Source organism: Phaethon aethereus (genome assembly GCF_964289735.1).
Source record: "Phaethon aethereus genome assembly, chromosome: 26".
Lineage (NCBI taxonomy): Eukaryota > Metazoa > Chordata > Aves > Phaethontiformes > Phaethontidae > Phaethon > Phaethon aethereus.
Window position 1 is genome coordinate 5194548 of NC_138602.1, and position 27194 is coordinate 5221741.

The following is a 27194-nucleotide window of genomic DNA, read 5'->3' on the forward strand; positions in this document are numbered from 1 at the left end:
AGTTCTATACCATCAGGTAACAAAAGCAAAATACACTCAGTAGATTTCTTTTAACTCCCAGAGTTTCTGAACCATCCGCCCCACCACTAATGTCAGGAGTAAGGGGGTTGCAGCTTACCCTCACTTCCAACAGTGCTAACGGAAACCCTGTTTTAAATTAAAAAATAAGCCAGCATACATAGTAGAAAATTTCTCTTAAAAATTTCACAATCTGTAAATGTATATATTTTTTTCTTTTAAACATAAAAGTTTACAATATACGGTAAAACAAAGGCTCAGGAAAAATAATTTCAAAAAAAAGAAACCTGAAGTTTTGAATTAAAGCTGAAGACATTTTTAAAACCCTGTAGTTTGAACCAGTGACATTTTCTTTATTTGTGCTGATGGGTTAAGAGAAAGGAAAATATTTAAAAACTGCAGTCCAAACACCCACAGCTTTGCCTTCAGAAGCCACCTTCCCCCCCACCCCCCCCACCCCCAAAAATGTTGTTAGGTTTTTCTTCCATCAAGTATGTGATTGTCACAAGTTCAGAAGTCTGGGATTCCTGGGTTCAGCTGGTACCAGACATCCCTGTGTGGGCAGAATTCCCTGATTGCCAGCCCACGCTAGCGCCTGTAGGGGTGAAATCCTTGCACGTTATGGTTCTGTCCTCGTCCAAAACCACTTCCTCCTGCTGGTGGGCCACTTGATGGTTGCACCGAGGGGCCTCCATAGGGAGGGGGTTGCTGGCTGGGATCAGAGAAACCTTGTCCAAAACCACTTAAGTCTTGTCCATACCCTGGGGAGAAGGGGAAAAGGCAGCAGAGTAAGCTTCCAGTATCATCCGCACACACAACAACAGAGGCGCAAACTCAAAACCTGATGCCGCTCCCTCCCCCCGTGCACGGCCTCAGGAACAAACACCTCGGTCTCACATGTTAAGATAAGCCGCTGCTTTCAGTTCTTGCAATTATTTACCTCCTATACAGAAGAAACAGGCAAAAAGCAGAACTGCATAGGTATGCAGAAATGGTAATTTTCACTTTTGAGGTAATCCTACCCAGGCTGGTAGTTAAACTGTCATATTATGGCTGTTCAGAAGCTTGAAGTGGCTTGCAGGTTTGCTGTCAGCTCATTCTGAATATTTGTATTTTGGTTTGGGTTGGGTTTTTTATTGGCTAAAAACTGTCAGGTTCAGCAGAGATGAAGGTGTAGCAAGGAAGTTCCTTCCTGAAATCTCACAGCTATTAAACTGCAGCACCTCGGACTGACTGCGCAGTTACTCGACTCTGGCTTTGTACAGTCAGCTTCACCATCTTCCCTGGACAGTCAAAAAACTTCCTTTGCTGTAAAGACACTCTGGAGAAGACAATCTTAAATTCCCACTCAATAAACGGAGTACTGCTGCCCAAATTTATTTTAATTAACTAATCAGCCTCTCTTTCAAGGAATGTTCAATTTAAAAAATGTAAATTGAAACATGAGGGGGCAAAGTTGGCAAAGCAGAATCCTGAAGGTTGTGACTACTGCACCCGCTATACACTTTATATCAGAAGCCTCGGTCTCTAAAGCTGCCCTTAGAAAGAACTGACATCCTTCCTGAAAACTCACTGCAAAGGCAGGCTGAAGTGTATTTGTTTCAAGTTGAAAAAACAAAGCTCCATTTCAGAACCTGGCACCCTATTGCTACTGCAGATGGTGGCGAATACTTCTAACCCAGCTAAAGAGAAGCAGCAGTCAATAAGCAGCTATTAACGCCCTTCTCCCACGTCCCCTACACCACCAACTGCATCCGAGTTCAGCTGGTTTTAAGCCTGAAGGGGTACTGTGTCTCAACTAAAGTTTATGCTAACACGTGCTGCAAGTTCACGTTTATCTTGTTCTTTCTCAATCTGAGGAACTAAACACTTCTCTCCTGCCACGCTGTCCTTCTGCTTGCCCAGCGAGGCTGCGACCACAGCTCTGCAACATAATCCATGCCAAAGACCAGATTCAGAATAGGTTTAGAGTAAGCAGATTTGGGGATAGGGAGAAAGGGTAAAGGCGAAAGGCTTGCTGGAATTCTTGCTGCCGATACGAAAGACAACTAGATGTAAATTAAGAACATTGAGAAATTGAGAAATTTAATAAAAGTTCCATAATTAAATACTACTCTTAATCGTAATAGTAGCATCAGTGCAAGCCTCTGCTATGAAAGATGGTATTAAGAACCCTAATTACTAAGTACATTTCTGCAGTTCTGCTTCTCTCTGTGCAGGCTTAAAGCAGGTTTAACTCTCTTAATCCAAAACAAAGTCTCTTAGCATGTCTTCAGTATTTCAATTTCAAGCTCTGCCTGTCTCTCAGGACTTGCTACCACTAATGAGCATTAAAACACATCTATCACAGGCCTCTATTAGCTCAAAATGCTAATCCAGTCATTTTTTCAAACAGAGATAAGCAGGCAACCAAAAATACAATTTAATTGTTTGCCAAGGAGTGAGGCTCAGAATTGGGGGGGGGGGGCTGAAAAAATCAAGTTATTCTCACTGTATGCTGCAGTGTTACAGCATTACGTGGTGGAAACCACAGTTCTCAATTTGTTTATCACAAAGGAAACCTACAGCATAAACCTGAACAGCCAGACATTTAAGTACATATTGTCTTCCTCCTACTTTCTTAATTCCTGCTGCAGCTCTTGGTTTGCACCAGCACCTCACAGCAAAACACACAGCTCACCTGCCATTTCAGAGGGCTCTACTCTCTAAGTGAGCTGCGCCAACCACAACGGTTTTACTGTCTTGCTTAAGAACCTGAGCTCAGTTTGATTGCGCAGGATAAAGCCTGGCCAATGCAGCAGCTCTGGGAAGCGAACAGCAGCGTCATTCACACTTCAGTCGTGAGTTTTCACTTCAGGCAGCTAACGAACACGAAGAACTGTATTGCCCTTACTCGCAAAAGTGAACATTTGAGCCGCATTGTTCCCCCCACCCTCTTAAAAGAGACCCTGCAAGAAACACACAGGTTAAGTTCCCAAACGCAGATATAGCAAGAGCATTGGTTGTAAATAGGCACCACCTACCTAGGCTTCTCACTGCTCAGCCTGACCATAAGAGTGTAAACAAAGTATTGGCGCGTAGCCTGAAGGGTCTTGAGAATAGGTACCCAGCCCTAGTAAGAAATGAGGAGACCAGGGTGACGAACCCCAAGAGAGCCCTGTACAGAGATAATTTTTCAGGGTGAGGGAGACACACCCATGTTAGTGTTTAATTTACTAGTGTTTACATTCATCCTAGCTGTAAACATGGCAGCATTTAAGATGCTGTCAAGCCAGGACAAATCTTAAAATGCCACAGTGATTAGATAACTCAGTGCCTCTTTAAAGCCCATAAGCTTTATGCATTTATGTAAATACATGCAGATCAGCTAAACTGCCTCTTGTACAGCAATGCTGCTAACTAATTTGCAATCACATGAAGTGCTGAAGCTCTTTAAAAAAGTTTAAAAGATTTTACACATAGCTTTATGAATAGGTGGATGATCCTGTGGTACTGTAGCACATTAAATACCTCTATCCCTGTTAGCACTTATAACAGTCTTGAGACTAGAAAAGCACTCGAGGTGAGACTAACTGCAGTTGTGGTTTAAACAACTAACCTTCTTAGTGTTCTTCCTCAAAATGCAGTACTACACACCTCTTCCTCCCTCCTCCCTCCCTACCAGCACTCTTAAGAGACGACAGACACTTGATGTATTTCACTGGCAAAGATGCTTCCCAGAAAATACAAGAGGCAAGTGGTACTATACACACCAAATATTGGAATCCCCCCTCCCCAGTTTTTCACAATTTTGGAAAACAGATTCTTCCTAAACTTCCAACACCTGGCAAATATTGGCTCCCCACTGAATATAAATGATAGTGCATGGATTTATACTTTATTTAGTAGGGCCCACTCCCCTTCAAAAATGAGTCTGCAAAGAGGCAAGTTCTGGCAAGACAAGAACAACTTCCTCTTGAGTCACAAGGGCAAAGCTATCTATGAAAGCAACTGTGTTTATAGCAAATTGAAAAACATTTCAAATTCATCAACATGAGAACATATGCTTGCTTTAGAAACACATCTGAAAGGCTAAACTCCCTTCAAAGTCTGTTTTACATTTTTTGAACTTTGAATAGTATCTATTTAAATAACTTGATGAAGTGTTCATTTCGTAACAGTTTCTGCAGGCACTTCAAACAAAGCAGGCAGGCACTAACACACATGGAGAACTTGTTCAAGTAGGGAACAGTCTTAATCCATGGGCCTACTGCATGCAAAAGATTCACTTCAGAAGTAAAAAATAACCAGTTACAATCCCTTAAAAAAAAAAAAGCACTATGCCACGAACAGCTTTTTGGAGAATGCTGCTCAAAAATAGGGCTGAGTGGAAGAGCAAGATGAGAACTCCCTCTCAGCTTCCACAGGGAGGAGCAGAAGTTTTACTCAGGAGCACAAGCTCCTGCCTAGCAATTTTTTAAATTTTTGTTTTTGTGTAGTACTGTCTGCCTGGCTTAAAACTTGTTACATCAGTGTCGTCTATCGGCTATCTGAAAGTTATCTATACAGCACAATTAAGCATTACACACTTCTGACAGGACTATAACTTGAGATAGACAGGAAAGGAATGGGGGGGAAGGGAGGAAAAGGCACACAGCTTGGATTCTTATACCCTCTACTGCTTGCCTCTCGATGCTATTCTTACTCTTCAAGTCTATTCTCCAATCTGATCAAAGTCAGTTACACAAAAAAGTTGACTATAAGCTCCATGAAGCTATTGGCGAAAAAAGTTTTAACTATAGATTCAGGGAGAGCGCAACTCAGTGATTTATCTTATCAGCGCACAAGTCTCTGAAGACTATTTCACAGCATACAAGCAATGTTTCAGAGTTGATTAAGAAAACACCCTCTGGCTAGAATACTGCACGATTTAATGACCGCTTGAGAGCTGGTGGCTGCCATTCTCATCCTGGAGAGAAGTGCCTTCAGCATTAGCAAACTGTTTCTGAACACTGACTTTCTACTCAAGTATAAAAGAAAAGCAGGAAGGTGAGAAAGATCAAGCTGAGTTTGTTTTATATGCAGTTACTTACCAAACTGACTATAGGGGAATTCTGGCTGAGCAGTTGGAGGTTTGCTCATGTCCTGAGTTGCCTGAGATGGTGGTGGTGGTGGTGGAAAAGCTAGTGGTGTTGCCCCTGGAGTGGCAGGTGGAGGGGGTACTCCAGGTGGGGCAAACTGGTCAGGTGGAGGAGGTGGAGCACCGTAACCAAAACCTGAAACATGAGTAAAGAACAGTACATGTAAAGACATGGGTAAACACTTCCCTGACTTCTTGCTTGGCTTTAGAGTATAAGTATTTTTTTTAAAAAGTGTAAGCCTATTAAAACGAAAGTGTTACCTACAGCTGGCCATACAGTAATTCACTCCTACACTCCAGCAATCACTAAAGGTGGCTAAAAGACCCCAACAACGTTACCGTCTAACATGAAAAATCTCACCCCAAAGGAAGACTGCGGCCACATCAGCAACCAGCAAAGAGAAAGTGGTAAAGTAGAACTAGGGACCAAATTCTGTGCACTCACATGCGCATCTGAGAGACACGAGGAGGAAGCCATATTATTCAAGATCTTAGGAGGAAAAAAGGGATATCCCAAACAAATGGTTTATTCATATAACAAGCAACTCTAGATAACTGGGTGCTATTTTCCACCTTCCTTTTTAAACCAGGTTTGCGACGATACTTTTCAAAAGGTAGCCTGAGGGGGTAGGTGCCAAAATCCTATTTACATTTCCAATGCCAGTTGCAACCTTAATTCCTTAAGCTTCTCCAAAAATCCCAGCCTGCGTCTAGCCCAGGTCGCCATGCAGTAATCGCTACCTTTTCGTTCATATGTTGTAACAGGGGTACACAATAAATCTAAATTTGTTTAGCAACACAGATTTACACTAGAGAACATAAACGATTACTGCACCCAAGAAAAAAGTAACCCAAGTCACTGACAAAAATACGTATATAGTTAATTATAACTCAGAATATACAACCTAGGCAAAACATCTAAGGATAGACGAAACACAGGGGAAAAAAAATCCAAGTTCAGAGAAAGATAAACAAAAGCTGAACACTGAATTTGGTGACGGACCCCTGTAGGTCACTTACTAAATGGTGGAGGGGTGCCATAGCCCTGTGGAAATCCTTGTGGAGGTGGGAATCCTCCAGGAGGTGTAGAGACTATGTATGAGGTAAATGGTGGTGGTGGTGGAGGAGCTCCTCTTCCTGGAGGAGGTGGTCCATATCCACCTAGAAAATTGAGAGAAGACAAGGACTAAAGCGGCTTAATAATGAAAAGTTGCTGCTTAAGTCAGCATCCTCTAGATTGGGTAAAGCTGTTTGATAGATTTCAGATGCAGTCTCAGCTTTCTATGAATTCTTACTTTGGGAAATATTTGTCCTCAAGTATCCCTACTGTAAATAATTGCTGTTTAGAATGTAATTCCTTGATAACAAATTAGCGTGGTTGCCAACAGCAGGATGTATGTCAGCTCCCATTACTGATTTGGTAAGAACATGCTATCTTCTCCTTCGTTCTTTCAGGACAAATTCAATCAAGCTTTTAAATGTAGGTTAAATACTACAGAAATCCACAAATCGCTGTGAATTCTTAAAGAAACCGCACTCTCGCTTAGTAGGATTTTCTTTTAAAATTGGTCCCATGTAACGTACTTACCAATTGCCTGTCCAGCTGGCACCCACATCCCTAAAATAAAACAAAAACAAAAAAAACACAACCTTATACATGCACTGAAGCTGTATACTATGAAACGGGAATGATTTAAAGAAAGCTGATCTTAGTCTGGGCTCTGGAATAGACTGGGTACCCTTCCAGCGTCCCTTAAAAATCTATTTTTATGGTCCAAGAAATGGTTTTGGACTATTTCTGAATATGTACTTCTGAAAAGACTGAATCATTCAGCAAATAATGCATAGAAGAGACAGCAGTCCCCAAACTGAAATCAGATGGAGCGTTCAAGAGCTGCAAGCATACCAAGTGCAAGAAACTATACTGGTATAAAGAACAAAAACACTGAGAATCACAGCAGACTAAACATCCAAAGCATTTTTAATATATTATCAGATTTATCCTAGTTATTTTTGAAGTTTCTGAACCATAAAAACATCATCTTCTGCATTCGTTGCAGCACTAAGATTGAAAGATAAATGCATTTATGTTTTGCGTTAATCTTTCCAGTAGACCAGATATCATTTTCTCTACAAATAACCACAATGAAAATAATCTAGTTTCTCAATTTGTGCAGTTGCAGATTTAGCACATCTGTGCAGAATGTCAAAGTCTCAGCTGCAGCTTTCAAGTTAATAAGCACCATGGGGAAACAAGCAATCCCTCCACTGAGGTATCATCTATTGTAGCAATAGATGAAGCAGTGACACTCCCTTTAGCCCCCCAGGTGAAAATTTCTCATATATCAGAGCAAGCAAGTTCTCTTCTGTCAAACGCAACTCAGTTATACCACTGTATTTCTCCGTAAGTTATCAAAACTGTCTTTGGATGAACTCAGCAGATTTATCCTGTCTTCAAAATCTTGCAGGGGTTATAGCCATCAAACCCAAAACACACGGCTGCTCCTTTCAGCCCTGAAGGGTTCAAGCTAAATCAAGAAAATTATATGCAGTTAAGTGCTCCCCTGCACCACTGCTAGCCCCATAGCTGCTTGTTATTTTTCCAGGCTACATTAAAAGCAATAAAATCCAAAGACAAGACCATCTGTTTTTCCTCTCATCCCTTTCAAATTTTGCTTATAACTTTCTTTGAAATTGCCTCATCCTTGAAAACCCGTATTTCAACAAAATCTTTAACTAGGGTCTCACGCAGGCCACAATCCCACAGCGGGAGTCACAACTGGAGCCGCTGAGCTTTCTCAACGCCTTCTCTGCATTACCGAAAACCACACCGGTTCTGTTTGGGGAGAGGCAGAACCAAACAGAACAGGTGAAGCACTGCCTGGGACACGTGCTAGACTCTGCACAACGCACTGACTTCTGCCCTACGAAACACAGTTTTTTGCAAAAAAGAAGTGAAAGAACAAGCAGACTCAGCAGACTTGGGAAGGACTGATGTGTGGAATTTTAGTTCTGCTGTCAGTAATCCAGCAGAGCTATAGCACTGACAAACCTGGGAATACTGTCATTTGCCAGAAAAGCAAACGACCAGTAAGCTGTAAAGGCAAGACTCTCATGACGGTGACTCTGAGGGGACTAAAGCAGTACCTTGCGGGCCATATCCTTGTTGCCAGGTCGGAGGGGGCTGACCTGCCCAGCCATTGGCAGCACTTGGCATGATCCTGCTTCCCCACTGACTGGCACCGGGTGGCCCTGGCGTTTGGCTTTTGCTATCACGAGGTTCTGCGCGTTTCACCTCCACCTAAACAAACAGAGTCACCATTTAGGAGAGATGGTGCAGGTTAATATACCCCCCTTCCCTTCACACACACCCTTAATTACACTTAAGACTACACTTAGCATCTTATGACTTATGTCTAAGTACTTAATTATTAAAACTTAAGGCCAGTAATTTAAAATGTTTCTCAGGTACAATATATAAGATGGTAAGACATTACAAGTCCTACTATTGAGGTATTTCAAGTAAAAGACATCCTACAAATCACTTATATTTCATCATAGTACAGTATTCATTTGCTTTAATCTTAAAACAGCAGTACCCTCTTACAACGGCTCTTCACTTTAAAAAAGCATAATCTTAAATTATGTATATACTAATTTAACATTTAAGGCAGGAGTTACAAAGGTTACATTTTCAGCAAAAAAACAAACCACACACTTTTGAGTAAAGAGTACGCTCTGAAAAAGGGTACTAATGCTTTAACCGTTCGAACATGTTTGGGGTTCATTTGAAACTTACAGTTTAAACCCACCCCATCTAACTACAATTTCAGCTCTGCTCATACCTGAGAAACACACACTTGTTTGTTTGGTTTTTTGTTTGTTTTTAAGCTTAGATTTTATTTAAATGTCTAATGGAAGATAAAGACTTACCTTCCCCAGGCTAACGCTTAAAGAATCTCAATTAACTCAAACAATGTCAGAGGGAATGGATGTGATAAGAGAATCTTACATTACATCTAACAAAAAAGTAAACAAACATGCAAGTAATAAAAATGGACAGTTGAGTCAATAAGAAGCAAATCTTCATACTGTGTTAAGTCAGTGACAAAAGCCCTCCTGTTTTTAAAATTAGTAAGCCACAGTGCTTAACTTATTTTATTCAAAGATAAAATGTCCTAGTGTTCCAAGCCATCGAATAAGTGCATTTGACCTACTTAAAATAAGCTGCACATTCAATATAAACCTCTCAAAAAAATCCAGTTTCTGATTTAATGAAACACTCTCAGCACTCATGCATGCTGAATTAAAGTCTTTTTTATTTTACGATTAATTTTAATGGGTGCCAGAGTACAAAGAAAATAAATCTCAATCATCAATGGGTCTGAGTAGTATGGAAAATAAAGTATTCAGAATTCTTCCTGCCATGTCTTAAAAACCATTCATGTCAGAGAACAAACAGGAAACAGGCACAAGGCAAGGACAAAGCCCCCCGCCCCCACCCCACCGCAGATGCCCCAAGGACATTAGACGTGACAGTAACCAAATCTCTGTCCGCTGAAGGCCCTTCCAGAGAGGAACCAAGGGAATTTTTCAAAGGACTCAAATTAATGAGTCTTAACACATTTGCCTGGAGGGAATTCAGTTATTGCTTACAAAAGCAGAGTCCTTCTTGCAATTTTAATTTTTTTTCCCCTTTCAACAACATATGGATTCATTTCAGCAATACCTTTTTAATTACTAAAAAGAAAGAGATGCCATTTTTAAAGTAGGCATTATTAGTCAATGAAGAGAGGGCAGTATCTAGAGCTCATTATCTATGTGGAAGAATTCCATTAATTTTTCAGTGCATATCTGAAAGCAGTGAACTGCCGAACTGAGGACTGAAAAAGCCCTGTGCAATATTCTTAGTGCCAAGGTTAAAATTCCGCACCTGCCTAAGCCCAGTTTACACCAAGAAATGAGGCATCTCCGTTGCCCCTAGCTGAAAAAACACTGCACATTTCTGCTTTTTATGTCATTGAAAGGAAGAAAAAAAAAAAGGCAAAAATAGATTATTTCGTTTCGGTACTGAGATTGTTTGGGAAACAACAGAGAACTCTGAGATAGCATTGACGCATGCTGAAAACCGGCAGCATAAGAGGTGACATTTCGAAGGCTCACGCAGGATTCTCCATGCTCTCCCACAACCACTACAGCAGATATACTATCCTTTGTTCCTATTTATATCTAGCATGCTGCTTTGTGATATGACCTCTCATTTAAGTGGTTCATGTAAGTTTAAGGCAATTCCAAGGAAATATCAGAGGATGTAGGTAGGATATAGATAATTCATACACATACCACTGGAAATTTACTGCTGTCAGTGCATCTGCTCACAAATGGGAGTGCTCAACTGCTCACAAGAAGAAAATACTAGTAATCAAGAACATACGCTCATGTTCTTGATTACACAAGCACATTTCTTCATTTGCTTCATTTCCACTATTAGGAAATCAGCCCACCCCTCAACCCCAAAACAAGTTCATAGGAATAAAAAGCATTATACACTGCATAATTAACCAAAATCCCACCGATATGCAAGAATATATCTCCTGCTAGCTAAATAAATGCTTGTGAAATATCAGCACATAGAAAGACTTTAGAAGACAATGCAAAATTATACAAGGCAATAATTTAAGGAAAGTGACAGTGTTCTTGTGTTTCCTTGAAATTCATTCACTCTAAGGTCAGCAGTTTTTACGCTTACTTTAAAAACTGTGGATATACTGTAAAGCTGCAAGGACTTTAAATTTACCAGAATTTCCTGTGGTTAATTTTTCTTTAAGAAGTTATTATTTTCCCTGTCTAAAACTTGGGTGTCCTGCAACAATTTACTTTGCATTTAGTTTTTTCCACAGGTACAAGCATGTTCCTTGCCGAGTAACATCAAAGCAAGCCTAAAAAATTCCTCCCTATCAAACACCCATTTGCTGACAACACAGTATGAAGATGAAACAACCAGAGGTCACTTAACTGCATTGTGGTTAAATACTATATAGAATACGTGGGTTTGTATCAAAGTTTCACAGTAAGTGACCCAATTTTTTAAAAAACCAATCCTTCATGATGTTTTTTTTCTTTTTCCTTTTTAAGTTTAAGATTATATAGATTGTCTCACACCACCTCAAAATTTGAATATCAAATACACATCTGAAGGAGTGGTATCTTAAACCAAGCCTTGAACAACTCAGATTTCATTGGGATTCTGATTTTCAAACAGCTGGAAACAACTAACTTCTATCCTTGCACCTAAGCCGTGCTCAAAGCAAAAGAAGTCATCATCAACTCAGCGTAAGGTAAGCTATGCTCAGCCAGAGCAATCCCCCAGGTCTGTCAGCACAAGGCCTTACCCAAAACAAAAGAGCCCACAGCCTAAGTTCTCAGGCTTTCATGATCTAAGTCTCTTCTATGGGCTAAGCCACGAGGCTCACTGCCTTTCTCACCTGTTTAAGCAAACTCAGACTTTCCCCACCTTCATGGATAAAGCCTCGAATTTGGACTTACACGCTCTCCCGCCCAACTGAATCAATTATCAAGTTTTATTCACCAGTGAAATTGTTAGTTGCCCAAGACTTGGTTCTTTCTTAAGGTAAAATAAAACTACAACTACACACTTTTTTGCCCATGATGTCGTGAAAATGCATGTTGACAGCCTGGTCCACTGATTGTTCGTCCTCGAAAGTAATAAATCCAAAACCTAGCCAACGACGAAGAGTGAATCAAGGTAGCAGGGTGTTGTGACACAAAACAGGATGATGAACAGTATTAGGGGCGGACCAAGGGTTCAAGCAGGGGTTTCAGATAACCGAGACTTGTGTTAAATTTTCAAAAAAAGTCAATCTGAGAAAATTGCAATAGATACTCCCTGTAATTAGGCAATTAATGCCTCATCTTGTTTTCACACATGCAACTTACAAACTGAGCTTGTTAACTATCTTTTAATTTGTTTTTACTCCTAACCCACCTACTAGGAAATGGAAAAAAGTGCTAATATAGTCATATAACTGTGCCACATGATTAAAAGCAAAGTATTTGTGGTACAGCAGATTAAAGTCAAGCAACTTTGCTGCTTCTATCTTTGATTCAGACTAGGCTCCCAAGGAAAACTTATTATACCCCTGTTCCCCAAAGCTGCAAAGCAACTTCCTCCCACCCCTTATCCCGTCTTCCAATTAGGGAATATTTTCCATGGAAAATAGGAAAGTTGTCTTTGAAATGTAGCTGTTAAAGCATGAAAAATTTTACCACTCCATGGATGAATGAGAAGCTTCAGAAACTAACAACCTAGATCAGAGGTTCTCAAGTTTTCCACACCTTAGAAAAAGCACGTAACAGACACTACTCCTTCCAAACACAGCAACCCCTGGCAGCTAAAGAAGTGTTGCTCATACGGAGTGTGGTGATACTTGCCATCACGTCCCTCAATCTATTTTATTTCTTGTATTTCTGGCTGCTTTTCTCTTGAAAAATCGATGCAACACTTTTCAGTCCCTCTTTTTGCCCAAGACATTGCTAACTGCTTCAGATCCCCAAGGGCGGCTCATTCCCTTTTATCTGACTATAGCCCTCGATGGTGGCAGCTCAGCTGAATCCATCAGCTTTTCAGAAGGCTGCGCGGGAGTGTCTGATGCCTGTAGGAGACACTGGAAATGAGGCAAAGCCCCAGCCTAAACCACTTTTCGAGGTCACACTTTGAGAACCACTGCACTTAGGTTGTAGCTGCCGATACTGCCGAGAGAGTGGCAAAATAGTGGTTAATTTCACAGAACACAGAGGCTGGTTCATGCCATCAACCACTCACTGCTGGTGTAACAACCAAATCCCAGGAAAGGTAAGAACACATGCAGTACATAAATTGTGCCATTCTTTAGATTAGCTAAGGGTAGAGCAATAAAAATTAGAAAGAAAAACGAGGTGCGGCATCAAAAGCATATGGAACATGGATGCATTTCTGCTTTTCTGAAACCCAAGATTTCCCCCTTGGTTTGCATTTTGCTTTGCAGCTAGTGCTGACAGCAGCCATATATTGCTCTAAAGCGTTAAACAGAAATACAGTATCTATAACAGTTAGTGTCTCTCTAAGCTTATCCAACTGGGTTGGGTAAGCCCAAAGAGGCCTATTGTAGAGAAAGTTTATATATAAAAAAAAATACACAAAGATACAGGCCAAAATAGATTCCAGCAGGTCAAATTCTGCTGTCAGCAACAAGAGCAAAAGACATCACTAAAATAAACTTAAAATAAAAAGGAAAAAACTTAGCATTTCCCACACACAAGAGACTGGCAGTATAAACGAAGTTTTGTTGACCTGTGATGAAAGCAGCCTCAAAATTGAGAGCAGCATTTCATCACAATATATTTGTCTGAGGTTAACTAGAAAAGTAAGTATTAGAGCCAAAAGAAAAGTATTTGTATTTAAATCACACATTTAGTATTACAGCCTTTATCTAAAAAGGCATGGGAAAGAAAAATGATGGATACCATCTACATACAAAGGTTGGTCGTTAATAATTTGATTCCAGGAAGACTGAGGAGGGGAACAGACTGTGTTATGGGGATGGGGTTTGGAGGGGGAAAAGGAAGAGACTAAGAGGTCACTGGGGAAGCCAGTAAAGAAAAAATTTTAAAAAAGGATTTAAAAGGGTCAAACACCACAAGATAAGGAACAGTGAAGAAATCAGAGTACAATACACAGCAAAATTCCAACAACATGAAATTTTAAATACAGTAAGAGTGATGAAGTCTATCATCTAGTAGCTTTATTTTTTGAAGAACAGGACTTTCTTGAAGACTAGAGAAACTAATTGCGTTTAGCAGGAATCCAAGTGGACTACCAAATAAAGCAATGACACCAGTTTGCAGCCAAGGGGAAGAAGAGAACAAACACAGCAAGGACCTGTAAATTACTTCACAGTTGTCGGTTTAGCCAAGAATAGAAAGCATGAGAAGCAGAGACTGCAACAAAGCCACTGTTTCTTTTAAGATGTAACGAGGCTGGCTGTGCTTATACTTGGGACCCTGAAAAGAATTTTGATGAAAGCACTGCTTGCAGGAGAGCTAAAAGAAGTAGGCAGGGACTGCGAGTAAGGAAAGACAACTTGGATACTTGAAGACACACAGCCGGCTCCTCAAGGGTATCACCGTAGCTCCGACACTAACTGAAAATCTGGTTCCCAGTGTTCTTGTGAGAAGCTGAAGGTAGATGAATGCTACAGGGATTAGTAATGGGTCTGCTACCAGCAAACTAGTAAAATGACATGCAGTAAAGGGTCTGTTCAAAATGCAAGGATGGTGAAGTTAATGGAAGAAAGTAAAATTCCAAATGCTACCAGTAGAAGATGGCAGCGAATTGGCCTTTTACATTTTATAAATATGTAGTCATTTAGGTATCATGTTGAAAGGACCAGTGTATAGACTGAGTAGCACTCTATGCAACAGAATACAGATCAGAAAGAGAAGGCAAGAGAAAATGTGTTCTGGGATGCATGACCAGGAGTACTGAATACAAACTATGAGGAATTTTCCCTAGCACGCCCCCCAGGGACTGAAAAGGCCATTTTTGGAGATGAGAGTTAGTTACCACACTACATAAAAGAATGTAACAGAACAAAAATTAAAGCCTGAGCAACAGGGTCCAAGAACACTGTTTAAGTCGTCAGATGAATTAAGGGAGAAAGTATTCTGCAGTACATCCGCACACTGGGTACACACTGACTGGTTTTCAAACCTGCACACATCTGTCACTTCTGCTTTAAGCTACCTAGCAAGTGGACCCAAAGCCCTCTATTTTTTTTTAATTTTTTGTGTTTTTTTTAGTATAGCTTTAAGCAGAGAAGCCATTAACTGAAACCAGGATTAATCCAGACCAGGCATGATGGTTTAGTACGGTTTGCTCAGAGGCTGCAAGGCTGGGATTAAATATTACAAAGATATAGATGATACAATAATTACTGAAATATTGCAGAACTTGGGCCACAAATTATATTCAGATGCCTGTATCTTTGTCTCCACTTCTGTCCCTATTTAAAATCAGATGCTCTAGAGCATTTAAACAGATGAATTTATGTTCTGCTTAAATAAAAGGTTGAAAAAAGATTAAGATAACTAAAGCAAGAAAACAAAAAACAAATATATTGAAACTTCGTTTACACTCCAATAAAAGACAAAGCCCGTCCCTCCTCTGACTGTGGAACTGGCCTGTACCTCTGTGATAAATTATCACCTAGAGAGAAGAAATCTAAAGAGATATCGTTAATCACAGTCAAACAATTCACAGAGAGAAAAGAAAAAAAAAAAACTTACTTAACATTACCATACTTTACTATGAAACACTTAAATATGTCACTAAGGATGTATGTCTAAATTAAAAATAAAACTAAGACTTAACAGCTTAATAAATATGAAGTGAAGAATATATTTCTTAATAATGAGCCAGAAGAGAAATGAAAGTTCAGATGGCAAACTATTCTCTAGCATGTAGAACATGCTACAAGGTGGTCAGTGCAACTAAGCTTCACATATTTAAAATATTGCCTCTTAATTGTCAAACAGATGACAGATGCAATGGAAGGTGGATGACATGAAACTTGCTTCATATTTTGACCAAAGGTTACCAAGTTGATTAGACAGTCTAGTGAAACTTCCAGGTTTGTTTGGTTTTTTTCCTTAAAAAAAGCAGTCTGGCATACAGGGATTATACATCCCAATCAAAAAATATATATATTTCAGAATTATTTTGTGTAGTTTAAGAAGTGTTTTTCTTTAATTTTAAGTGAAGCCATTTAACCAAAACAAAAAGCATATAATGGATGGATTCTGTTCTAATTTCATGTTCAGAAGTACTCTGAACTGGAGTATCCCCCCCATGCAATTACAGACATCAACATACCTTTCATGTGGAACAGGAGGAAAGTCTGCTCTTCCCCACCCCCCCAATAGTACCGTAAGCCACAGGAGCGGCTCAGAGAATCAAATTTAATTCAACTAAAAAACTAGCAAAAAAACCATAAATGAACATGAAACATCTGACTTTAAATGCACAGATACCAACTAAAGCTGTAGATGAAGAGTCTAGACTTGAAGCGGTATTTGCCCAGTGAATTATTCTTTTTCCTGAGGCAACATAGGAAAAAAAGAGTCTACCTTTTCTGATGGTGTGAAATAGTTTGCCATCTGACTATAGGAGAGTATGAAGAAATTTCAAGGACAAACTAGATCAGCCTTTACCTCGGGGCCTCTGTTTCTCTGCGTCATAGATCATTACAACTTCAGTGACCTGGAAGAGAGAAGGGAAATTCTACTAACTGTGCTACCAGGGGAGTGTTATAAACAGTTACTACAGGCTGGTTTCCCACACTCTATCCACAAAGCACAATTAAATGCTCGATGTCACCATCAATACCAGGCTGTCCTAGCACACTGCAAACAAATTGGGAATATTGCTCTTTATGAGAGTTTAAGAAAAGCCTCAGTTCATCTGTTCTGAAAAGCCGCCACGTTGTGGCTTTTTAAGGTCTCATCACGCTTAAGATTTTAATCTGGCATTAAGGTCACTAGACTGTTTATACCCAAACCCCAAAGGCTTCTGGTTTTCAACATACTATTTCATCAGCGTAGCTTCTTAAAAGATTACTTTTGCCATTTTTAAACATTTTCACTCCCAACATGGAAAGCAGCTTTAACTCCAAGCACATTTAAGAATTTGCACAGCTTCTCTGAATTACTTACTTGAATATCAGCATGGCACTGAGTACTTGTTATACATTGACGCTTTAAGTAGCATTACAAAAAAAACCCCTACGTTACAGATGACCAGTATCAGTGTGATTTTAACTTAAAAAAAAAAAAATCTGCAAAAATTTGGAAAATGCAAGCTGTTCAAGGGCTTCAAGACTTTTTCTAGAACAAGCATCACTGTGAGCTACAATTTAAACAAAAACAGAGTTGCAGCATTTATGTCAAAGGCAATATTAAACCAGCTGAAAGGAACTGCCTTTAAATTTCTCAGATGCAGAAAACCAGTCACAAAATGTGTGATCTCATAGAATCACATCTTCACCTTCATGCTGATCTTAGGATATTTTTTACTAGAATCCCCTGAGTTGGCTTAAAATCTGATGCAAATTCACCTTTTACTTACAGCTAGAAAACACACTTTTCAAGTTATTACACCATATACACTCACTTGCATATATCCTACTGGATGCTAACAGATGAAATTCATCCCCAGTTGGGGATTATGCCATGTGACAGTGCCAGATTTTTCCCCCGCTAGTCCATTTGGATCCCCTTCTTCACACTGGTCTTATTTGCCAAGCAATTACCATGCCTAAGAATCAGTGTCTGCTTTTGTCTCTTCACTCTGTGGCCACAAAACTTACATAAGAACCTCTACTTCTCCAATGACAACTCATTAAGAATGCTACATTGACTTCCCAATTTCTATACTATCATTACAGTTCTACTACTTACTTTTAAAGGCACTTACACTTAATGGCTGTTGCCTTCTATATTTGGTGGAACATAACCCTGTATCTCCCAAGACATCCAGAGGTCAGAATTGGAAAGCCAAAAGTCTGTGAGGAAGAGCCTTTAGAAATTACGCTCCACAGCTGTGGAACATGCTCCCCTGTTTTTATTTACAAGTCTACTGCAGCCTTTCAAACTAAAGAAACAGTTGTTAGCCATTGCCTTTTATATATTTAAAAAGTTATCTTAATCAAATTGTAAATACAGTACTGTTAAACTTAGCCACTCGTGATCTTAGAGAAAGGTAGTTTAAAAAAACCCAAAAGAACACACTAAATGCCACTCAGACTTCATGTCCACTGGCACAGTCTTGAATTTAACTCAGGCAATCCTTAAGTTTCTCAAACTGGTTCACAGCTGAGTTTAGTAGTTTAGTTCAGCAGTTTACCTTCTTAAAGGAGCAATGATAATTGGGATAAATGGGGAATTAAAATTAACTAGGAAAAAAAATATCGGAAAATATAGTCATTTCAGTCCAAGGTTATAAACTGAATTTAAAAAAGGTGCATAACATGAGTAGTAGCTTGTCTCTAGAATGGAAGTTCTAGGGACAACAGAACTTAGTTGATTCCAGATGATGATTTAAAAGCAACTGTTTACTGTTACTAATATAATGGCAGGACACTGCAAAATTTAACCTATCTGTACACATAGTCAAAGATGAGGGTCTTAGACATAAGCTCACTGAAGTACTCACTGCTCCTCCCCGCAAAAAAATTAAACAAAAATTTCTTAAAATCAACGAGCTGCAAGTTATCAATTGCTAAGAGAAATAATTATTCTTAAGCCAACTCAACTCAGGAGTTTTTGCAAGAAGGGAACAGAATAATGCATCAGGTAGACTTAAACAAGAGGAGACAGAAGCAGCGAAGTATGTTACATATCAGAGCAATAGATTTTGACAAACAGCAAGATACATTTCAAGATTATGAACATTTACTACAGTTTATCACAAAATGCTTCAATATGTCCCTACAGCAGTTTGTCTAAATTAACCCAAAATTTGACAGCTTGACGAAATCTGAGAAAAGGCAGTAGGGAGGGAAAGCATCTTGCAACCAACTGATAACTGCCATCATGCTGAATGACTCACCACTCCGAATTTCTTGAAGTATTCCCTGAGCTCTGTTTCGCCACAGTTATGAGGAATCCCACCAACAAAAATTTTATTTGATTTATTGTTATCGCTCCTGGATCCTTTCTGCTAAATCAAGGAGGAAAAAAATTCAGTCAGAAGGACAATAAAGCTGGCTACTTCTATCATTTTACACTTAAACATGAACAATGGTCTCTTGCAGGTTGAGGGGGAGCCATCTCCAGGTTTGAAGTCTCTTGGTCATTAAAGTGAAGCAACTGCGTGTTCAGAGCTCAGAAGATTATTGTCTGCAGTTATAACCCAGTCTCCGCTCTTCAGAAGATCAGAGAACTAGGGACTGTGTTCTGCAGCCATTTACTCATTTTCTAACGAAATCAGATTAACCTGCAGGGTGTGAAGTTCACTGGAAAAGAGCATCAGTCCTGTGAGTGCACTACCACACACTTGTTTCAAGGTTTGAAGAACCCAACTAAAAGCACTGCTAAGAGCTTAAGAAAACACCACACCCACAAACTGAGTTTGACGCAAATACAAAATGTTTGTTAACACTGTATTGTACTTGGGAGTCTTACCATGAACATCTAAGTAGAAGAGACATTTTTCAGAAATAAAATTTACACTCAAGGCCTGCATACTGACTCCTGATTTTAAAACATGGATATAATCCAAGTGAATTCAATTAAACTGCTAGAAGGTAAGCCCAAACTTGGAAAACAGGTAGGATACACCAAGTATCTTTCCTTACCCATCCTTCCTTCGGTCGTGTCCTTTCTGGTTGCATCCCCCTAGGTGTACATGGCTTTGGATCAATCTGGAAGAAGTTCCAGTTTGGTCAGATCTCAGCGCGTGGAATATTGTTCAAAAGTTACATTTATGGCAGCTGAACACAGCACTGCTGAAATCCAGCTCCTTAGATCAAAGCTATTGTCAATACATCGCTTCTACAGTTTTAACTCAAATGGTTTGTGTCACACTGTCTTACAATAAATAATTAAAACCAACAACCAGGTAACCTTTACACTATCCAGTCTGCAAATAAGAAGCCAGAGTTTAAAACTGATCTTTGAAGCAGTATGGAGCAGAAAAAAAAACCAAAACAAAAAAGCAACTTACATTTCGGCCATCTAACGTATGAGGTCTACTGGCCAGTACTGTTCCCACACAGTTGGGATCTTTAAATTTGACAAATCCAAATCCTCGAGACTGGTTTGTTGTTTTGTCTTTCATTATTACACAGTCTACGACTTCTCCATATTGGGAGAAGTAGCTACGAAGAGTTTCTGTTAAAAAAAAAAAAAGCATATATTAAGCAGAACCAGATATTAACATTACAAGGCCGTGTTTGCACTTATGAGACAAAAGATAAGCAAACAGCTAAACAAGTTCAAACTCATCTTTTGAAAATGATCGAATTTTACTTCCTCTAAACAAACAGTATATACTGCTTTATTTCCACCGATACAAAAGTAGTATTACAGTAAAGCAGCGAGAAAAATTTGTCATCTTCTGAAGTGACAAAAACTTCAATACCAAACACTAATAGAAAATATAAAACCAAAAGTGATTAACATATATTTGAACTCTCTCTACAGAAAATTTTATTCATAAACAGAAGAAAGCAGTAGAATCTCATCCAATTTCTCCCACCACAGTTTTGTCTGTTAAAAGGCTAATGTATCTGTACATTGTTTTGCTGTTCACAAAGGCCTGGCTCAACGACTGTAGAATACATAGCTTACCTTGTGTTGTACTCCAGTCCAAGCCACCCACAAACAGTTTTCTGCAAATGAAGCATACAGCAGTTGTAGGGTGCCACACGACAGATGCTTCATCTTATCTAACACAGAAGTCAGCTATTCTGAAGAGGTCTGGCAGTACTGAGGCCTCCAAAGCCTGGGCTTCACTAGAATTCACTATTCTTTATGACAACTACCTTCTGTTTCATGAAGATTCACATAAAACTGAAGCATCTGTTTTGTGTACCACAAGCATGAACAGAGACAGGAACACATTTTATTCTTTTATGCAAAGAGAAGACAAAGATATCAGAAAAGCTGAAGTTCCTCTAAACTTCTTATTTCCAGGTATTTGAGAAGGCAGTGTTGCTTTGAGAAATCATTACAATAGCCAGAAGGTAAAAAACCGCAACACAGAACATCACTCTAAAGTACATTTACCTGCTCTTTTGGAGCAGAAAGGAGCACCAGCACGGAACACTTCATAGTTCAGAAAAATATATATAAAGCATCACTGAAACTTGAAAAGCAATCCAAGAACACCATCATAAAGTCATTCTACCTGGTTAACCCCCACCCCCCAATTAAAATGGGATATTTGGATTCCTGTCAAGGACTGGATCATTGGCTCTAAGTTACTCACAGAACTTCTCTTAGCAACATAAGAAAACAGCTGCAGGGTCCATGCAGTTCCAATTTAAGGATGAAAACATCCAAAACTTGAGATAAAGCAAACTGACAGAAAACCAGACATCCTAGTTTAAATACCCAAGTCCGTTCCAGGAACTGCTTTAATCCCAGGTTAAGGATCAGGAGGTGTGCAGAGTCTTGCATTAGGCCTCCAAAACAAGTTCAAAGAACAGCTGGGCTCTCCTACATCCATTTACTACCTAACACTGAATGTTACCAGAAAGATCACTGACAACTGAAACAGGTTAAAAAAATTATTCTACAAAAATACACTAGCAACACAGCTGCTGCAGCCCTTTGTAAGAGGTTCTGTAGCAAAACCAGCACCAGACTCTGAAGTTTACACACTTGATGGTCCTGTCTCCTACATTTAGAGGTGTTGCCACATGAAAAATAATGTCAGCGGTTGAAGTTACTTAACACCAACTTCCGAATGTGAGCAATATTAAGTGCATCTGCCCTGCGACGATGTGGCCAACTTCTACATGCCAGAAGGTCAAAGCCCAACAGGAATTGCAGCTAAAAAAGACTCCACAGGAAGGAATGCTGAACTAGATGCAATGGTTGGATTCCGGCATCACCTGAAATATCTATACTTGTTCTCTAGCTGCATAATTGGGTAGAACAGAAAGCACTGAGTTGTTTCCATCCTCAGATGAAAAAAGCTCAAGTCAGCCCTCAGGCTTCCTCGCCCCTGTGTTCTCAATGTACTGTCCTGGTAAAGAAATGTCCTTAAACTGCTGATTAAAACAAAATGAAAAACCTTCACCCACTCCTTTTACGTGCTACTTCCTCACTCACCTAGAAAGACCAGTCAGAATCACTTCTGTCTCCCATCATCTTCTAGTTAAATGAAAGCAAAAGTAGAACTACCAAGTTCAAGTCTAAGACAGTAGGCAAACTTGTGAGACAAGTACTAAATAACAGAGTAGCACTAATTCAGCTATTAGTTGTGAAACCATTTTACAATCTAGCTTAGAGATACCTCCAAATAGATGAGAAAGTCATGGCTAAAACCCAAACTAAACTCTGTGCTTAAAACTTCAGTCAAATCTGAATCAACTCATCTTTGAAAAGAGCATCCAAATCTGTACCATTTCATGTCGGAACATGCCAAAATACTTGGGTGAGTGCACGAAGAGGAGCAGCAAGATGCCAGACTGCCTGCTTTGCAATTCTTTATCAACTTTAGGGTGTGACGAAACTTCCATTCGAAGTAATTTACTCCACAATTAAAGGTTAGTTCAAAGCCACCTCAACACTTCGCTCTTTTCAGTAAGAAGCACCAACCGCAAAGCTCTTCTGTTAATAGTTTTATGGGTCTGCACAGACAAGTGCTGGGATAGTTCATCTTTGGAGGATGCCCTCTACTTCTCTTACCAGTCCTCAAAGACAGGAACCATAATCTGCTTTGTCTTCTACCCACCCTTGGATATATCCGAGTAGAGCTGCATCTGAGCTGAGGCTGGAAATTAGTGCAGCTTCACTTACATGGGGAAAGTTGAAGTTCTAACAACAACAACAAAAATTTAAACTTCCTCTCACCTGCTTTTTTCCAGGAGCAGCTGACCGCAGTAAGAACACAACCACACCCCCCCCAGTCAGAGAGCTGCTGGTGCACAGGGCGCATCAGTGAAGTGAAAGCCTTGCAACTAGAAGGTCCAGCGGAGCAGGGCAGCTCGCAGACAAAACTAGCGGTCCCTTTTCACTTTGATTCATTTCTCTGTGATACGGCATCATATCATGACCCTTATGCCACAGCCAAGTGACTAAACCAATGCCTTAAGAGTGCAGGTATAATACACAGGAAAATAAGGGGTAACTAAATTCAGTGTTACACGGTACCTACAAGTCTTGTTCCAACGAGGCAAATTTTATTTCTAAGTCACTAGCTGAGAGGTGACATAAGTCTTGTCTTTCAAAAAAAGACCAACTATTAAGCACAGATCAAAGCATCTTCTTAAGCAGAACAGAAAATAACTGCACTGGTAATACGCAACGAAAGCACAATCTTCACAGTGTTGCAGAAGGCAGTGGCTGCATCTGCTCCTGCATTATCATAATGCATCTGATAATAGCACAAGCAGGACGTTTCATCCATTACCAACCCTCTCTGAAAGCAGGCCTGTTTTCTACTTGCATGTTTCAGAATGACGAAGTTCTTCTCAAGGATCGGAGAACTCCCCCCCCGCACCTCCCTCTACTGGCGAAGAGCTCGCTGGTGGCACCAGTTCAAAGAGCTTATTCAACACCAGCCAGTTCTCAGCAACAGGTCATTTTCTGGTAACAGCCAAACTTCACCCAACAGTCGTCACCACACGCAGACTTGCTGGTAGCTTCAACTGGCCCTTTACTACATTTCCTCTCCACATACAGGGCACATACACAAACCTCTGTGCTCCTCATTATTTTCAGGGAAAGTAAGTTCTATAAGGAAATCACTTTATTTCCTAAGAGCAAAGAAAAAAATAACTGATCTAATGCTGTATTCAGATTAAAGTTTTGATGCATGTTAGCTACATTTTGACTAACATTATGACTGCATGTTAGCTACATTTTGGAATTTATTTTTTTTAAACTAAATTTGATAGCTTGATATACAAGATCAATCTAAAAACACCAGCTGCATTCTGACAGAACATCAAGCTGTGTGCAGGGAAGCAGGACTCCCCGCAGTTAGCGGTCATTGAAACCTTCCAATTCCATTATTAATTATTTGTAGTCACCCTACATACATTTAAACAAACAAAAAAGCCGGGTTGCCTAAGGTCAACTACAGCAGCTGTATGTAAATACATGTCTTCTATTTATATGCACACTATAGAATGCCAAAAGCCGCGACTACCCTGCCTTTGACTCCTCCATGGGTTGGTTTGAACACACTGAGCAAGACTTAACTAATCCCTACCTAACACAAAGATCTGGACATCCTATTGTACAAGACAGCTGTCAGAAGCAAGGCAGTTGTATGACATAACGCTAGGTGAATGTTCATTTCCCTGCGTTCAGCTCGCATCACCAGCCAGTTCGTAAGGTCTTATGCACGCTGCCTCCGGGCCTCCTATAAAATTTTTTGGTGACACAGTTTACGGGCTGGTAGTTTTTAAGATTATGCTATCAGTTTGAGCCTGCGACATCACTGTCCTCATACCTAGCTGTATGTATGTACCCCTCAAAAATATACCCCTCTGTAGAGCTACATATAGACTGCAGCATTAGAAGGCTGCTGTAGCCCATCCACATGGGAATGTACCGCAGTTCCGCAGCATGAGCCTGAGGAGAACACCAAACGCCAGCCTGTTTCTTTGGGCATGTCTGTCCTTCCGCCATCAACGGTACGACAACAGTGTGCACTGCACACTGCTAAGTGAAAGACACCACAGACACAGCACACTTGAAGCAGCAGCGTTCCTCACAGTGCTGTTTCTGGAGCGGGAAGTGGAATAGCGACTCTTCAGAGGTTACAGTACGTATCTCAGGTTTTAACCAAGTTTCACGAATCCACATGTTCCGCTCCAGCTATCTCCTGACAAAATTTTGCTTGCTAATTTATTCTTTTCTGCAATAAATGTATCTGTCACTGAAGCAGATAACCTCAAAATTAGTAAGAAAGCATGCACAAGTATTTTTAAAGTGCTGAAACACGAAAAAAGCACAAACTCTTTGCCTACATAAAATAATCTGACAGTTTGATTAACATCTATCATTTCTCTTAGTGCAGTCCCAATCAACTACGTGCTGTAGGACGGAAGGATCAAGATCAGCACTTTTCTTTCATCCAAAACAGTCCCAGGTACTAATTACAACAAATAATGCCCACAAGGGCCCTACCTACTCGCATCAACATGATATGGCCTACAGCCTGCATAAGTATTTTTCTTAGCTTAAAAATCTCTACTTAGAAAAGCAGTTAAAATTTGTAACTTCCTATTAAGACTTGCATCTCACAACAGCTTTCAAAATAGAACTTCCTTCACACAACTATAGGCAGCTGACTAAAACTGCAGTTTATTCTACGCTTTCACCTTTCTGTTTGAGCATTTTTGGGGGAGGAGAAAAAAGAAAATTAACATCTCTGGTTAAAATTCAATCCTTCCAAATCTGATTACAACTCAGAAGGATCAAAATCTAAGCAGTTTGCAAGTGCGAACAAGTTCTGTAACAACCGGGCCTGTTTGGGATGAAAGTTGACAGTATTTCACTGAGTAACTTACAGCCTGCATTCACCTACAGTTCCAGAACAGCGGCACGCAGAAGTCAGCTCATCGGGTCTCTCATAAGGCAATAGACAGTAATTAAGGCCCAGGATCAAATAAAAATTATTTCAGAGCAAACCCCTCACATTTAAACATGCCTCACGCAACATGTGTTGTTTGTAGCAACATGTTATATTCAAAACAGTTGTCTTGCCTCTTGTATTTTTAAGACTGCACAAATTAAGAACACACACAGTAAATAAGCAGCTTACTACGCACTGGAGACAGCGTGAGGACGGACGACTGCTACATGTGCACCATAGTTTCAAAAAAGGTGACCAGATACAATGCACATACTCTGTGCCAAAATTTGCTGTGAAAGATATGCAGCCAATCTTTTACTTTTGATATTTTCAGGTCTAACGTGCCAAGTCTAGAGTGTCGTAATTTAAACGTCGCCAGGCTTCAGAATACAGCAGCAGAGTAGAGTAATACTAAATACACCTTAGAAGAACTCGACCCGCAGCAGTCTGAAGAAGCCACAAAATCTCTGGAAGGCCTGTGAAGTAAAACCAGCACCTTCCCGGCGGAAATTCCGCTTTGCGCACAAGGACAGCCAGCGGGAGGCATCTGTCAGCGGAGGGGAAGTTTGGGAGGGCAGCTAGGCGCAGCGCGGGGTCTCCTCTGCAGCAGCGGGGGAGCGAGGGTAGGCTACCGGCCGCCGCCTTTGTCCCGCCGTTCCCCCCGCGAAGGGCCACGGTCCCGGCCCCGCGGCGCGGCCGGGCACACGCGGGGAAGCCCTGATGAGTCACTGGAACAAAGTCACCGGTGGGTTTTGCACCCCCTTCCCTCGTTATCCATGGAGAAGGGGGGACACCTCCCCCCCCCGCGCCATGGCGGGCCCGGGCCGGGTCTCCCGGGAAGGCGCGGGAAGCGCCGCGGGTGACCTTGGCCGCGCGCACCTGCCGCCGCAACCCGGCGCGGGCCGGTCACGTGAGGGGGGACGACGACGACACCCTCCCGGTCCGCAGGGCCCAGCATGGCGGACGGGCCCGGCGGCGGACGGGGCGCCGGGGGGGTGCGCGCCGCCCCCCCCGCGGCGGCGGAAGCCCCGTCGCGGCCCTCGCCTCAGGGCGCACGAAAGAGGGGCCGGACCCCCGCCCGCCCCGGTGCCTCCTCAGGCGGCCGCCCCCCCCCCGCCCCCCCTCACCCGATCTCGTCGGCGCCTCCCACGCTGTTCATGGCGGCGGCTCCTCGGCGGTGTCCGGGGCCGCGCCCGGCTTTCCCCTCCGGCGGCGGCGACACCAGCGGCAGGTCGCGGGCTGCGGACGGGCGCTCCTCGTCGTCCCCCGTTTCCCCCCCCCCCCCGCGCTCCCGAGCTGCGCAACGGCCGCCCCCGGCCCGGCCCCCCCCCCGCCGCGCGCTCGCGCTCCCTCAGCGCCGCCAACCGCCGCTGCGCGCGCACCTGCCCTCGCTACGGGGTCTCCGGGGCCGCGCCCAGGGAGGGGCGGGGCGGCGCGCGGGGGCCGACGGGAAGGGCAGTCCGCCCGCCCCACGTGCGCCCGCAGTGCTCGGCGCTGCACGCCGGGGAGGTGCGGGTCCGCCAGGCCCCCCCGCCCCGCACGTATTCCCTGCCCCCGCACGTACCCCTCCCCCCCGTCCCCTGCACGGGGGGGCGGGGCGTGGGGCAGGGCCCTGTGCACGGCCCCGCTGTGCGGCACGGTGTGGAGCACGGCCCACGCAGGGCCCGGAGTGGGGCGCGGCACCGT

The 27194-nt window shown here is 41.7% G+C and overlaps 1 protein-coding gene across 3 annotated transcripts; it reads right to left on the reverse strand.

The window, feature by feature from the left end:
- Window positions 1–606: 606 nt before the first annotated feature.
- Window positions 607–26667, reverse strand: DAZAP1 (DAZ associated protein 1; the record flags this gene model as incomplete). 3 transcript variants are annotated; one of them, XM_082011101.1, is made up of 12 exons in its annotated part: window positions 607–779; window positions 5091–5273; window positions 6158–6298; window positions 6726–6755; window positions 8285–8438; window positions 11794–11876; window positions 16406–16454; window positions 18801–18908; window positions 19549–19614; window positions 19917–20083; window positions 20543–20583; window positions 26636–26667. In XM_082011101.1, 12 exons carry the CDS (start codon window positions 26665–26667, stop codon window positions 607–609), a joined length of 1227 nt encoding a protein of 408 aa, XP_081867227.1. The 3 variants fall into 3 exon arrangements, with proteins under 3 accessions (XP_081867227.1, XP_081867226.1, XP_081867228.1); XM_082011100.1 differs by having other exon boundaries at window positions 18801–18911; XM_082011102.1 differs by lacking the exons at window positions 11794–11876; window positions 18801–18908; window positions 19549–19614; ... (1 more) ...; window positions 20543–20583; window positions 26636–26667 and having other exon boundaries at window positions 16406–16432.
- Window positions 26668–27194: the final 527 nt, after the last annotated feature.